This window comes from Antedon bifida, chromosome 9, assembly GCF_963402885.1.
Source record: "Antedon bifida chromosome 9, ecAntBifi1.1, whole genome shotgun sequence".
In the NCBI taxonomy this organism is placed as follows: Eukaryota; Metazoa; Echinodermata; class Crinoidea; order Comatulida; family Antedonidae; genus Antedon; species Antedon bifida.
The window spans coordinates 6,661,352-6,677,830 of NC_136234.1; the positions used below are offsets into that span (position 1 = coordinate 6,661,352).

Here is a 16,479-nt window from a genome sequence, read left to right on the forward strand (position 1 = left end):
TTCTATTCTGATAGAATTCTCTAGAATTTCTTCACATTTTGAAGTTGAGTATAACTTATCATTTAACATCATGTATATCATTGTGTAAAAATTAGCATTTGTTGTCTGTTTGTGAATACATAACTGGATAAATAATTTGCAAAAAAACACCCCTTAAGTCAAAATGGAATTTACTGTAATTCATGTCTTTCAATGGGGGGTTTGTAAAGCTCTGTCTACACTATCAAACTAGTTCGACAAAAAAAGTGTGATGTGCCCAAATATGGTAGTGATATGACATCACCATGCCCATATATGAACACATCACATTTTTTTTGTCACATGAAGTTTGATAGTGTAGACAGAGCTTAAGTAAATATCTCTATGTTTGGACTCTTCCATTATATTTCCAAGGGATGTATAAAAATAACCTTTCTTTGTTTATCCATCCAGTTAAGTATTTCACTAATGGACTACCATCATCATCACTTTGTGTATTTCATTGTTGTCATCATAATCATTGTCATTATTCATCATCTCATAGTATCATTGTATCATTATGTTTTAATCAGCTTTTATCACATCATAGATTATATTTTTACACAGTGGGAAATTTTGATTTATAGAAAGGGAATTTTAGATTTGTATTAGTTGGTTCATTTGTGAAAAAGTAGAAATAAATAACCGTAAGAATATCAAAAAATCCACTCTCGCAAATGTGAATTGTAAAGTTTTATTGTTATTTATAGCATATATGTTATACTTGATGTTCTGTTTTGTTGAAAAACACTGTGTATAGTACAATAGTATGCGTTAGAAATTTACAAAAAACATTGTTGTCTCAATTTGAAACATTTGCAATCCGTGCCGCATTTCTTTATGAATTTAAACAAACAGAATCAAACCATATCTGGTTTTTTTAGACTTGTTCTTGATGAGTTTCTAAGTGACTAGTATATATATATCATATACTAAAATAAAGTAAATACCAAGTGTATATCCTGTACAGTAATAGCATCATTAAGATGTGTATTTTGTTTTGTTGATGTACATTTTAACAAGTTATAGATCACCATAGATATATTAAACTATTAATATAATATCTCTATGAAAGCTTATTCTGATGTTTACTGTTTTCTTGAATGAGGTGATGTGAGGGCAATGAAAATGTTGAATGGCGTTAAGGGAGACAATTAGTGTTACAGTAGGTAGAAAAGTGGATAATATAGGGCGAACCAGATAATAATATTCAACAGAAGTGCAATAGTGGAAAGGATAGAGACAGTTTAGGTAGATTGGTAGATGCTATTAAATGCAGTGGCATAGTGCAGGAGGCATTGGGCCCCTGGTTTAGCACTCCTAAGGGGCCCTCCAATGCTGGGTAGTTACAGTGGGCTGTTTATGCTCTGGGAACCCTTTAAGCTCTGGGGCCCTTGGATTAGCACTCCTAAGGGGCCAACGCTGGGTAGTTGCAGTGGGCTGTTCATGCTCTGGAGACCCTTGAAACTCTGGGGCCCCTGGATTAGCAAATAAGTGCTGATAGAGAAGAACAAAAAGTTAAAGGAAGTATGTAAAGGGATAACAGGTGTTATAAGATTTTTGTTTGATGTGGTTTCACAATAGAATAGGAGTTTTTATGTTCACTGCTACTGATTCTGCTTGATTTTTCTAGTGCACAAAATCTACCATGAAAAACATCCGCTGCATGGTGACTTTTATGTTTCAAATGCAGTAAATAATTTATGCAGATTTGTTGATTATTGATTTCTTATATATTGATCACTTATTGGTTTTTATTAATCAATGATATTTATTGATGCTTTTGAATGTTGTTCATTTAAAATTAACTTGAAAGATTTTTTAACCAATCATTTTGTGTAATCAAAAGCATGATTATTTTAAATTAAGTTTATTAACAAAAATTTTAATTGCTGTTTCCTGGTTTTGGTTGGTTAACAAGAAATAATAATTTACATTCCGATTTAATTATATAAACAAAAAAAGTAATAAAATAGCACATTATTCAATATCTATTTTTCAATGAGGGCATCGTCAAGTTCAGCTGTAGTGCAGTTACAATGTCCTCTCAAAATAAAGTGAAATAAATGAATGATTGGGTCTTTTGTTTAAAAAAAGGGAATTTTTTTTTAAAAACTAAAAAGTATTATTAACTAAGAAATACATTTCACACTTCTAAAATTGTAAAATACATTTTTTGAAAACCGTAATAATTTCTTTGATTTGTAGCGGACATTGGTAGTATTATGGAAAATGGAGCGAGTGTAGCATCTGAATCGCCAAGTAGCACGGTTCCCCCTAGCAACGGTGAATTCAAAGAATCCGAAGATATAGATTTGAAGATTTCAAACAAAAAGGTTTGTAAACAAAAAATGGACTTTAAAAATTAAAATTGTTTATAGGCCTCCCAGTCAACTCTCGCAATACTGACTCTTTGAAAACCAGAAACTCTTTTCTTGAGGTCGAAATGGTCACAGATTTAGTTTTCAAATTCATTTTTATCATTGGAAGTGATTCTCCTGAAAACCAGTATTGGGAGAGTTGACTGTATAATATAGAGTCAACGCTACCAATACCTTTGGGCTGGCCAAATATGTCTGGTTTTCTGGAATCTGGTATTCTGAATGTGTTTATAATGGTAAAAAATAGGACCATCAAGAAGTCTGGTTTTTTGGAGAGTTTCCGGTTTTCAGAGAGTGAGGTATTGGGAGAGTCAACTGTATATATGAAAGCCCCAGTGGTCTAATGGTTAGGACATCTGCATATCAAGCAGGCGGTCCGAGTTCGAGTCTCGGTTGGGGCGACTTTTTCTCATTCTCACAGATTTCCTCATCTTTATTGTTTCAAATTAATTAATTAAATTTCAGTATATCATCGGGCGGTTTAGAATTAATGTTCTTTGCCTCTTGTGTTTATATATATCGAGTTCGAACAATACCATGAAAGCCCCAGTGGTCTAATGGTTAGGACATCTGCATATCAAGCAGGCGGTCCGAGTTCGAGTCTCGGTTGGGGCGACTTTTTCTCATTCTCACAGATTTTCCTCATCTTTATCGTTTCAAATTAATTAATTAAATTTCAGTATATCACCGGGCGGTTTAGAATTAATGTTCTTTGCCTGATTTGTTTATATATATATATATATATATATGATGATCTTATATAGTGTATTTGTAACACAGAAGGTTTATACTCATTTTCTACAAACTTCTTCAATGTAAATTTATAATACTGATTTGTTATTTGTTTATAGGGTGATATGAACCAAGACGATAATTTGGATCTAATAGTCTCCAAGTATCATTACAGCGGAGCTACACTAACTATTCATCCGTATCTCTCCCGTTTGGTCAACTACGCACAACCGGTCAAATTTCAAGGATTTGAATTGGCTCAAGGTCAGTTTGTCATGGAGATGAGTACTGTATAATTATCTTAGGATGTAGCAGTCCACTGCAGGACATATCCCTCCTCCAAAGCTCTCCTCATTTACTTCTTTCTTTTGCCATTCTCAACCAATTTTTTCATAATTCTTCTTTTCCTATCCTTGGTTGCCAAACCGTAATCCTGTAACTAGTCCATCTATTGTCATGGGGTCTCTTGCAATGTTGCCTGCCCATCTCCATTCTGGTGATAGAACATGATATTCAGCATAATGTTATATTAAATTGTAATATATAATTCAGTGGCCTATTATTACAGGTTATACTGTTAATACTGTTTTTTTTTTTAATATAGCCTAATATAGCCTATTACACGTTGTAACATCACTTCTATATTTTGTGCATTTAACGTATAATATGCCACTGATATAATTATTCTGGATTTTGTTTTTTTTAGAGCGTAATATTCATCATAACATGTCATCATTTAATGAAGCTGTTGGCCTTGGTTACATCAAGAATAACTGTATAGAGTTTGTTAAGTATCCTTTGACGACAGTTAATGCATTCAAAAGTACATGCTATTCTGTATATATAAATCCAAAGGCAAATTACTGAAAAAAAAATGACAATGCTGTGGGTATCAGTGGCTGGATCTCAATGGAGATACAATATAAAATAAGCAAAAGGCTAAATTATAACGATAAAGTAAAACAGCCAGACAAATTTGCAGAGCTTTCAGGAAAGACTAGCCCTTCATCAGTGCAAGTGTACAGTATCTAAATATAAATATTTGTACTAAAAAAAAAGAAAGTAGGCCAGAAACATACTGGATCTTTTCTGCCTGAAACAAAGGGATTATGTGATTAGGAAATACTAACATATGAATTTGTTTCTATTAACTAATATATTATTGTAAGTGTAAGATTTCTTAACACAATTCAAGCTACAACAAGCGTCAAATGAGTCGTATCTACCCTCGAGGTGGACGAGTGGACTCCAGTAACTACTTGCCCCAAATCTTCTGGAACGCTGGTTGTCAGATGGTTGCCCTCAACTTTCAAACACCAGATATTGGAATGCAACTAAACATGGGCAAGTTTGAATACAATGGATCGTGCGGGTAAGTCTTGACAGTCTGTATATAGTAGTGGAGCTGTAGCTTAGTGCTTGCCTTCCAATCCCAAGGTCTATGGGTTCAATCATGACCTAGTGCCAAAGTTGTAACTCATAACTTTTTCAACTCCACTCCCTAAGCCTCAAATGAGTTTATAAACACGATATATTATCAAATAGTTTATCCATTCTGTAATTGGCGAGTTAGAAAAGAAAATAAAGAAGTCAAGGTTCTAAAAAAATTCTCGGAAACAAACCATACTATTTGAATTTATTTACTTTAAAATTATTTATTATAATTTGTTTGTACTGCTAAGCTTTTTAATCTTTAAATTTCTTTCTTTTGAAGGTATTTGTTGAAACCAGATTTCATGCGACGTCCAGACAAGAATTTTGATCCTTTCTCTGAGTCACCAGTGGACGGTGTGATTGCAGCAACTTGCAATGTTAGAGTATGTCACTTAAGTTGTTACAGTTTCAATATAAGACATCACTTAAAGATATATTGTCCCCTGAAAAAATAATTTTTAAGTTTTTTTGTTGCCATTTCATTGTCACATGTTATAGTTATTCACTTTGAAAAACCATAACTTAACTAGCAGCTTATTGTCTGGAAGTCTGGTTTAAATTAAACTGTGTATTTTTATAAGCAATATCATTATTTTTCTTTTTTTTAAACTTATATATTTGTTTATTTTTTTCTTCAAAAGTTAGTAACTTTTAAAACAATAGAATGGACTATTCAAAGTTTGACTTTATCCATCTTAGACGTTTGGTGTTCATGTTTTAATGCATGTTTTCAATACATCTTTAACTTTTTATATATTTTCATTGGCAATAGGTAATATCAGGTCAGTTTTTATCTGATAAGCGAATAGGAACATACGTAGAGGTGGACATGTACGGCCTGCCCACGGACACCATCCGCCGCGAACATCGGACACGAGTAATTCCCAGTAATGGATTAAATCCTGTCTACAATGAAGATCCGTTTGTTTTTAGAAAGGTAATTATGTTATAAATGTTGTGATCATAAATTAATTTGTGTTTTCATATTTTATGCTAATTTATGTAGTCTTTTATTGTATGTGCTAGGCCCCTCCTATGGTATGCTTGTCTAGTCCTCTTGTGAGGAAAACCAACAAATGTGCAGTGGAGATAGCTCAAGTAGTAGTGGATGTTATATGGTAATTTGTATGATATACTAAACTGCATCATCAACATGCATGTTTCAAAACTGCAATATAAGGATCTGTGAATTTAGTATTTTTTATTTTTTTATTTATACTGGGTGACCTCTTCAGTCAAAGACTGGTCTCCAGAGGACCCAGTTATGATCAGTGGCTGTGTGTGTACTAGTACACCGGTGTAACCCCCTACTCGTCTCGAAAAGTGTACTAGGTTCTTTAAAGTGCACATGAGCTAGATGTGTACACTGAACCTACGGTTTATAGTCCTTATCTGAGAAGACTCATTCTACCACCAGAACCATGGAGTGAGTGAGCCTCGAACCCTTGCCGATGTTGTGGCTACATAATTACGGTTCTACTGTCTTATCCGCTTGGCCACTCAATCACTCAACCTAGTTTCTACAGTAGAACCACTAAAGGGGACTCCTTCGGTACCCAACAAAGTTCCTCTTAATAGAGTTGTTCCCTTAATTGGGGTGTCCCAAAGGCGGGATTCTACTGTTTTTAAAAAGACACTTTCGCAAATTTCATTTTGATAAAAGCAGATGCGGGCTTTATCTCAGGATTTTAAGATAAATGAAAATACATTGTTTTGATCTTAAATGCTATCATTTATAAATAAAAATTACAAAATCATAATTATGTTAAAGTAGCAGTCGTATTATAGACATTATTAAAGATTTGATTTACTGAAAAACATATTGAATGTAATATATATTAGTTATTATTGCCTGCGGACTATGAATTTGGTTTGAAGTTTTACAATTGCAAACCTTGAAAAATCACTCACATAACTTTCAAATGCAATAATAGATCACTTTCATTTGGTGTTCAGTTCTAATAACATTTACAAGTGTATGAATATCATGTAATTGTTGTTATTTTAATAATTGTCAGCATGTTATGAATAATGCATTGAATAAGAATACTTTGATTCGTGCCCTGAGAACATTACATAAGCAGGTTTACCACTAGCTGAAATTTGTTTACGTGAATCGAAAGCGTCAGCTTATATGCATACGTGTATTCATGTTGACATCTTCCAAATCCCTTTATAACAATAATAATTGTCTTTTGCATAGCGCCTAACCAGGGAAGAGTGAAATTGGCCCAACCAAAATAAATTTTCTCTAAAGCGCTATGACAATAAGGCTCGAAATAGGTAGAAATGACGACATTTCAAATGCTATGAGTAATGTATTTGTGAGTTCTTCACTTTAAAAAAATTAGCAGTTCAAATAGTTTCTACTTTTCGCGAAGCGTAATATTGCGCAACAAATCGTAGCTCATAAAATGAGTTATGACACATTCATGAGTGTTCATGCGAATCGAAAAGCTAAACATGAAAATTTAAAGTATTCTCTCTTGTATTTGAAAAGGTACCATGATTTTTCTTCTCTGCAAAAACATTGGATTGACGTCAATAAATTTTGCCTAGTGGAAAAGAGACTTTACATTGCCTGCTTAAAAGAAAGAGCAAATATCTTTTGCAATTTGCAAATTTCAGTTTTATGCATGAGTGATTAGTATTCCTTGAGCGTTTTGCACATAAAATACTAACTTAGCATGCTATATGAATATGTTATTTGTTAACTGCATATAATGCACAAAGGAATGGCTTTTAACTAATTTGTCCATGCTTTGTAGTCTAATGATGTCTGTAAAGAAATATGTTATATGCTAGACTACGTTTCATCGATTAATTAATATTTAATTGTTTGAATTAATGTATTTATGATGGATTTATTCATTTATGGTTGACTGAATAAAGATAAATGATGAATGTGTGTGTGAAGCAGAATTATTAAACAAATGAATGATTGAATGAATTATTGAACAAATGAGTTTAACAATTAATGAATGAAAAAATCAATTTTGATGATAATTATAAAAAATACAATTACATTAGATATGTTAACAGGTGAGTATAGCTAGATGAATTATTAAATGAATAACTTAAAAAACTAAAGTCTACACTATCAAACTAGTTTGACAAAAAAAGTGTGATGTGCCCAAATATGATAGTGATATTTCATTTCATTTATTTCACTATCATCATCGCAGCCTTAGCTGAATTACAAAGATATTTACATTTTCTCAATATTAAAATTTGTATAAAAGTATAAAACCAATGATAATTATATATAAAAAAGGAGGCAATTTACACAAGAAATACAATACAGGAACATTCAACAAGTTTAGCATTAAAATATTAAAATAGAAAAAAAAAAAACACCAAAAAGGACCAATAAGAATTGCATAGCTGTACTGGGTGATATATAATGATTATTCATTTAGAAGCGAGATAAGGTATGGTATTGCACTTTTTCTATATCTTTCAACTCTGCATTTGGGTTGTTGATACTTTACACGTCTTAGTTTCATGTTACTTACATTCTTCACTGGAAACCATTTTCCAAAATGAATACTTTTTGAACAATTCAGAGCAAACTTATAGCATAGATTACGCCTTCTATCAGATAAAGTATCTAAAGAAAGATCATTGAGTGCTTGGTCATAACATATGTAGTCATTACACAATATTATTCTGCAAGCCCTTTTTTGGACAGATTCTATCATATCACTTTGTTTCTTAGTGAGACTAGAATGCCATACTGGGACAGCATATTCAACACTTGGTCTTATGTAACTCTTAAATACATCTACAAGATCAAATTTCGGAAGATTGAACTTTCTTAATCTACACAATATATGCAGACGTCTGCTGGCTTTCGATACAATTTCTTTAACATTACGGTCCCATTTGAGGTTGGCTTGTATCCATAAACCTAGTAACTTAGTTTCATTAACGATTTCAATTGTAGCATTACCAATCAAAAGGGGTTCATGTTCATATTGGTTTCTTTGAAAGTTAAAATACATAGTTTTACATTTAGTTGGGTTAAGTTTTAGTTTGTTTTCATTAGACCATACATTCAGTAAAGCAACATCATTCTGAATTGAGGAAATTTCATCCTTTTTTACTATCTGTCCTATGCACAAATCATCTACATATTTCCAAGTTTTACATGGCGAGTCTTGCATGGCATCATTAATTAGAGCAAGAAAGATCATAGGCCCAAGGAGTGTGCCTTGAGGGACGCCACATGTTAGATTAACACTCATTGATAATGTGGATTTATAGCGTACTTGTTGGGTTCTGTTTGACAAAAAGCTAATTAACCACGGTACAATTTCAGGTCTACAGCCAAGTGTTACTAATTTAGAAACTGCTATTGTGTGGTCAACACAATCGAATGCTTTACTAAAGTCAGTTAAAACTAACTGACCAACAGATTTGGGAATGTTACTACCTTCATAGAACACATTTAGAAGATCAACCAAATTATGGGTTGTAGAAAAGTGTTTACGGCAACCATATTGGTTGTTATCAAGATTTTTCTCGATATCTGTTAAGAGCCATTTTTTAATGAAGCCCTCAGCTACCTTAGCTAGGATACATGTAAGCGAGATTGGTCGAAATTTGTCAACCCTAGTACAACCATTTTCTTTGGGAACAGGAGTAACAATAGCATCCTTCCACATAGTTGGGACATGACCCTCACTGAGGGAGGCATTTAAGATATTAGTCATAGGGATGCTTAGTTCGCATGCAAAATCTCTTATTAGTCTGTTAGGCACATTATCAGGGCCCGGGGACTTATTTACTTTAACTTTTCTTAATTGATTGTACATTTCCCATTCTTTTACATTAGGGGGTTTATTGGCAGGTAAATACGTAGGAAGCTTACATAAATCAATACTAGGTCTGCTTTGGGAAGTTATAGCAAAATGGTTGTTTACAAAATTACTTATACCATGATAGTCATCCTGCGGAATATCCTCTACACTAATAAGTGGTTGGGGTTTAGTTTTATTAGCTAACATCTGCACGCCTTGGTGCCATTTATGGGGATTAGTGGCTTTTAAGTTTAATAAACGTTCATTGCAAAAGTTCATTTTGTCTTTCTTGATCACTTTTTGTACCATATTCCTATAGAATTTCCATTGCAGCGATTTACCATGATTAGTAAAAGCGTGTTGACGTTTCATTATAAGATCCTTTGCTTGTTGCGAAATCCATGGCTTATCAGTTGGATGTATCTTAATGGATTTAACCGGGAAGAAAGTGTTGATAGCAGAAGTCAATGACAAATAAAATGATTGCGTTTTCTGTTCAGTATTACTCGCGTTAATAACCTCGTTCCAGTCATGGGTAGTTATCCAACGGCCAAATTCTTCAACACTTCTCGCTTTCATTGGTCTGATTACACGCACTGATATACCCAAATATGGTAGTGATATGACATCGTCATGTCCATATATGGGCACATCACATTGTTTTGTCACATAAAGTTTGATAGTGTACACAGAGCTTTAGGAATGGCTATGTTTTCTAATAGATTGCAATTAGGGGCATATAATATTCTGACAGAGCTTTATAAAAAGTTTTTACAGTAAGTGGTGGTGTTGTCTTGTTAAGTCTTCTTAAAGTAATTCTTAAACTGTTTTTGTTAATATTAGGTTGTACTACCAGACTTAGCAGTTTTACGGTTTGGTGTGTATGAAGAGAATGGAAAGCTGATTGGCCAACGTATATTGCCGCTTGACGGTTTGACTGCTGGTATGTTTTTAAAAGATGGAGCTAGAAGGGTTTTAAACTTTGCAATTTATTTTATAAAGAATTTGGGAGAAAAATATTTTCATTTCCATTTCCTCCTATTCTTTCCTCTGTAATTTACAAGAAATAAGGTTGATTTTATTATGTTTACTATTATTATGGATTGAAACAAATATACCAATGAATGAATGTATTGAATTTTAAAAGTTATCGTGAATGTTTCTTTGTATTGTTTGATTTGTTTTAGAGGACAGAACCCTGTAATCTGTAAATAAATTCCTGTATTAGGGAAACAATAATAATCTGTTGAATACTACCACTGAAATCTGAGATCTGATATTCTAACATTCAAGTATGAATTAAATTTATTTAGGTTACCGTCACATTTCGTTGCGTACAGAAGGAAACTTTCCGTTAGCTTTGCCTACGATATTTTGTCAAATTGAATTGAAGACATATGTGCCAGATGGCCTCGGAGGTAAGACATTCTCTTATGGCGTATGCAGTGTTATATTTGAAACGTATGGAATGTTATATTTGAAATGTATGGAGTGTTATATTTGAAACGTATGGAGTGTTATATTTGAAACGTATGAAGTGTTATATTTGAAACGTATGCAGTGTTATATTTGAAACGTATGCAGTGTTATATTTGAAACGTATGCAGTGTTATATTTGAAACGTATGCAGTGTTATATTTGAAACGTATGCAGTGTTATATTTGAAACGTATGCAGTGTTATATTTGAAACGTATGCAGTGTTATATTTGAAACGTATGGAATGTTATATTTGAAACGTATGCAGTGTTATATTTGAAACGTATGCAGTGTTATATTTGAAACGTATGCAGTGTTATATTTGAAGCGTATGCAGTGTTATATTTGAAACGTATGGAATGTTATATTTGAAACGTATGCAGTGTTATATTTGAAACGTATGCAGTGTTATATTTGAAACGTATGCAGTTTTATATTTCAAACTGTTAAATCCACATTGTTTTTCACAGTTTTTTTCACACAAATCAAACTGTTATTACTTTTCAGCCTTGGTGGATGCCCTCTCAGATCCTATGCAATTTATATCCTTAGAGGAGAAGAGAGCACAGCAAATGAAGTCGATGGGAATAGAAGAGGTTGGTACAGTATATTTATAAAGTGACGTAGCCCTTAGTGGCGCACTAAGTTTCCATAAATTCTGTTATAACAAATACTTACATAATTTTGTTGTACAGAATGATATTTCAGAGGTTCTTCCGTCCAAAAAGACGGGTAAATCGCCAACCACGCCCTTAGGACCAAAGAACATGACGGGTAAACCTTTGCGTGCTCAGACGTCTGTGCCTGGTAACATCAAAGAAAAGATTCGAGGTAACTAAGCCATTTATTATTTTCTCTTTGATATTATTATTATTAAGAGGCTTCTCACCAAATGGGTGTTATTAAAGTAATGTTGCCAAAATGTGAAACTATTCAAGTTAAAACTTACAATACTTAAAAAAAGAATCAATGAAAAAAGACAATATAGCACCTTTTTAAAATATCTTGGCATTTGATGCATTCCTTCCTTCCCTAAGATTATCCATAAAAATATCATTCCTTCTCTTTTGACAATGCTTTGTTTTCTTTTAGTTCCCCCAATTGATATAGAATCATTGAAGAAGGATAAACCTTATTTGAAGTTACTCAAAAAGCAACAGAAGGAGTTGGGAACATTACAGAAGAGGCATACAAAGGTATGTTTACAGTGTGTGTCACATGTGTGACTGTATCATACTAGAAACAATGTTACATTGGCACTGTATTTACCATAATCTTCAAATTAATCCCATGTCAGTGGTCACACAGGATACAGTATTAAAACAGTAGTTATGGATTAAGATACAATGTATCAATAACTTGTTATTTTTGTTTTGCAGGAACAAGAGTCAATGTTGAAGGGTCATCAACTAAGGGTAGATAAAATGGTGGCAGCACACGACAAAGAAAAACAAGCGCAAGAAAAGAACCTTGAAAAAGCTATCAGGAAGAAAGGGTAAAGGGAGATTCTTTCTTTGGGCTATATTCATTCACCTTTTTATTTCGGAATACCATAATAATTCTCTTAATATATCCATACGTATAAATAACATACTTAACCACAAAAAGAAAGAACGCTCTAGTCTAAAATGTACTTACTGAATGTACTACTTATACATTTATAAACTTTCAGAAAGATTTATTATCCACACTTTGAAAATGTGATGAGGTCATATCTACATACGTGATTGTTACATTACTTTATAGGTAGTTTGTACATACGCCTTTCTGAGTCACTTTTTACTGCCCCGTTATAGCACCAATGATATTAATATAAATGTAGCTTAGATTTAATATGAAATGATGAAGATAAATTAATACTTCTTCTTCAATTCATATTTATATTTGCAACTAATATTTGTGACAAGATACACAGTAGAAACCCCTGTAGGATATAACTAAAAGGTTATCCATCATTTATAACTTGTACAATATAACTATTTAGAATTACAGGATTGTATTACAGCGACAATTAAACCAGATCGATCTTTGAAAAGATTACTTGTACCATTGATTGAAATATATTGACATCAAATAATAAATTTAGAATTATTTATGTTGCTTGACAGACTTTTAAATTATGTTTTGTAGGGAGCATAAATGTGCGGATCTTAAAATTGAAACCGAGAATAAAGTTCAGTCGTTGGTCAACAACCACAAAGCCCGAGTAAGTTTGAATTTTTCTTTTTTGATTTCTAAAAATAGAAAAGTTCTACACACCCCTTTATTTATGACTTGAAAAACAATTTGAGAGACGTTTATACGGCCTATTCCATTTTCCTTTTGAGGGGTGTCCATATTGGGAATAATGGCATATGTAGAGTCTATACAGGTAGGTATCTCACTCATAGACTACAAACACCACTGCTGGTTTGTGTAATTTGTTTTTGAGTTGTAACCGTTGATTGTTTTTGTTCAGGTGCAAGAAGTTGTTGCCGAGCAGACTAAGGAATGGAACTTATTAACGTCAAATCAAACAGTTGAAGAGAGCACGTGTAGAGAGACACACATTCACCAAAGCTGTGACATCTTAAAACAATTGTTATCCGTTGCTCAGCAACAGCAAGACAAGGACATCAGACAACAACATGACAGGCAAATTAACTTTTTTTATATGTCCATTATTTACTAGGTTTGGTACAAGTTTTGTAACTATAACTACAAAAATAGCATGAGGCAATACCACAGAATGACATGAGCCAATACCACAGAATGACATGAGCCAATACCACAGAATAACATGAGCCAATACCACAGAATGACATGAGCCAATACCACAGAATGACATGAGCCAATACCACAGAATAACATGAGCCAATACCACAGAATAACATGAGCCAATACCACAGAATAACATGAGCCAATACCACAGATTAACATGAGCCAATACCACAGAATGACATGAGCCAATACCGCAGAATGACATGAGCCAATACCACAAAATGACATGAGCCAATACCACAGAATAACATGAGCCAATACCACAGAATGACATGAGCCAATACCACAGAATAACATGAGCCAATACCACAGAATGACATGAGGCAATACCACAGAATAACATGAGCCAATACCACAGAATAACATGAGCCAATACCACAGAATGACATGAGGCAATACCACAGAATGACATGAGCCAATACCACAGAATAACATGAGCCAATACCGCAGAATGACATGAGCCAATACCACAGAATGACATGAGCCAATACCACAGAATAACATGAGCCAATACCACAGAATGACATGAGCCAATACCACAGAATGACATGAGGCAATACCACAGAATGACATGAGGCAATACCACAGAATGACATGAGCCAATACCACAGAATAACATGAGCCAATACCACAGAATAACATGAGCCAATACCACAGAATGACATGAGCCAATACCACAGAATAGCATGAGCCAATACCGCAGAATGACATGAGCCAATACCACAGAATGACATGAGCCAATACCACAGAATGACATGAGCCAATACCACAGAATAACATGAGCCAATACCACAGAATGACATGAGCCAATACCGCAGAATGACATGAGCCAATACCGCAGAATGACATGAGCCAATACCGCAGAATGACATGAGCCAATACCACAGAATGACATGAGCCAATACCACAGAATAACATGAGCCAATACCACAGAATGACATGAGCCAATACCACAGAATGACATGAGCCAATACCACAGAATGACATGAGCCAATACCACAGAATAACATGAGCCAATACCGCAGAATGACATGAGCCAATACCACAGAATGACATGAGCCAATACCACAGAATGACATGAGCCAATACCACAGAATGACATGAGCCAATACCACAGAATAACATGAGCCAATACCACAGAATAACATGAGCCAATACCACAAAATGACATGAGCCAATACTGCAGAATAACATGAGGCAATACCACAGAATAACATGAGCCAATACCACAGAATAACATGAGCCAATACCACAGAATGACATGAGCCAATACCACAGAATAACATGAGCCAATACCACAGAATAACATGAACCAATACCACAGAATGACATGAGCCACTACCAATATAATTGATTACCTAATACATGTGTTCAGACACATCATTCTAAATAAACATCTATCTATTACTTTGTTAGGGCAATGAATGATGTAAAAGCGCAACAAGTGAAAGAGTCAATGGATGCTCGCAAACAGCACGCCATGGATAAGACAGTGAAAAACAAAGCAGAAAGAGACCGAAGAATAAAGGAACAGCAAGCAACCAATGCCAAGAAATTTGTAGCGGAAAGAGACCGGGTAAAGGTTTTGTGCTGTATATACAGGACAGTAGCAAGCATGAGACAATACAATGCGCTCACCTCGTCTGAAATTTTAAATTTTCACAACCAACCCTAATTCCCAGCAAAGATCGTCATATTTTATATTAATAATTATATTTAAAGCATCTTTCCCTCGTCTGTTTTTAACCTCTCCCTACAGCCTGAATTTAGTCCAACATATATGCATACTGCTTTACTCAAAAACTAAAAATGTAATTTACACGACTAAATATATTGCTTTCAGATGAAATTCAACCATGATAGGCAACTGAATGAAATGAAGAAAGAACATGCAAGCCAAGTGGAGAAATTATTGAAAGAAACAGAAGAAGTAAGAACTTACTTATAACACACAAACCTACTATTTTGTACATTATTGTATTGGTAGAATACAGTCAGCACTCCCTATACCAGACTCTCTCAAAACCTTTCTTGAGATCCTCAATTTTTGTACCAATAAAAAACATTCAGGACACAAGACTTTCCAGAAAACTAGACATTAGAGCAGCCCAAAGATACGATAAGATCACAAGATGTATAAAGCGCACATATCGACAAGGTGCTTAAAGGTGTCCAGAATTGGGAGAGTTAACTGTACTTATAATAATCAAGACATTTTATACTTTTAAATAATAATATTTCTGTTTTTTTCACAGATGATTCAAAAGGAACGTATACTTGTGGAGGAAACAAAACTTGCAAACAAACCAGAATCAATGGTGTAATTGAAAATAATGTACATACAGTATATGTATATGTGTATATATACATAATGTTCATATAGACATAATGCTGTTTAAAGTCTATATGGAACGGTATGTAATGTGCATAGTGTTCATATATGTAATGTTCATATATGGAAACATATATAGAAATGTATGTATTAGTGCAATATGTTAGTAACATACTTTATCACAGTAGGTCCCTAAAAAAGAGACCCTATTGTTAACAATATTTTATGTTATAATGTACAGTATTAAAATAAAAGGGTGTATATTTAGCATTACACATTATTTATGTTAGAATAAATTGATTTTAATGACTAAGGAGTATTCAATTAATGTGCTTTGATCTCATTGTTTTTTAAACAATTATAAATAATGTATAATTAGAATATTTAAGAAGTTTGTATAACCTTTTTCAGTATTCATGTTTGACAAATGTATTTTTTTCTTCTAATTATTTTAATTATTATTATTAAGTGGAATAACAATACATATACAATGTATTAGTTGATAGTTATAGATTAATTTATAAGTAAAACTTAATACCAGTT

At 33.4% G+C, this 16,479-nt stretch overlaps 1 protein-coding gene and 2 non-coding genes across 4 annotated transcripts in view; all 3 read left to right on the plus strand.

Annotated features, from left to right (window-relative positions):
• Nucleotides 1–16,205, plus strand: part of LOC144852424 (1-phosphatidylinositol 4,5-bisphosphate phosphodiesterase beta-4-like) — a 47,829-nt gene extending 31,624 nt beyond the window's left edge. For both annotated transcript variants that reach the window (XM_078710223.1, XM_078710224.1), the window contains 17 exons: nt 2,227–2,354; nt 3,251–3,395; nt 3,838–3,922; nt 4,327–4,503; nt 4,846–4,948; nt 5,338–5,502; nt 10,211–10,310; nt 10,681–10,785; nt 11,352–11,440; nt 11,540–11,675; nt 11,937–12,040; nt 12,224–12,339; nt 12,975–13,050; nt 13,303–13,478; nt 15,021–15,180; nt 15,448–15,534; nt 15,860–16,205. In XM_078710223.1, coding sequence (XP_078566349.1) covers nt 2,227–2,354; nt 3,251–3,395; nt 3,838–3,922; nt 4,327–4,503; nt 4,846–4,948; nt 5,338–5,502; nt 10,211–10,310; nt 10,681–10,785; nt 11,352–11,440; nt 11,540–11,675; nt 11,937–12,040; nt 12,224–12,339; nt 12,975–13,050; nt 13,303–13,478; nt 15,021–15,180; nt 15,448–15,534; nt 15,860–15,928 — 2,021 coding nt within the window. In that variant the 3' untranslated portion in view covers nt 15,929–16,205. The remainder of the gene's footprint in view (nt 1–2,226; nt 2,355–3,250; nt 3,396–3,837; nt 3,923–4,326; nt 4,504–4,845; nt 4,949–5,337; nt 5,503–10,210; nt 10,311–10,680; nt 10,786–11,351; nt 11,441–11,539; nt 11,676–11,936; nt 12,041–12,223; nt 12,340–12,974; nt 13,051–13,302; nt 13,479–15,020; nt 15,181–15,447; nt 15,535–15,859) is intronic.
• Nucleotides 2,729–2,800, plus strand: Trnad-auc (transfer RNA aspartic acid (anticodon AUC)). The gene has a single exon. It is a non-coding gene; the product is annotated as a tRNA-Asp (tRNA).
• Trnad-auc (transfer RNA aspartic acid (anticodon AUC)) lies at nt 2,943–3,014 on the plus strand. Its single transcript has one exon. It is a non-coding gene; the product is annotated as a tRNA-Asp (tRNA).
• Nucleotides 16,206–16,479: the final 274 nt, after the last annotated feature.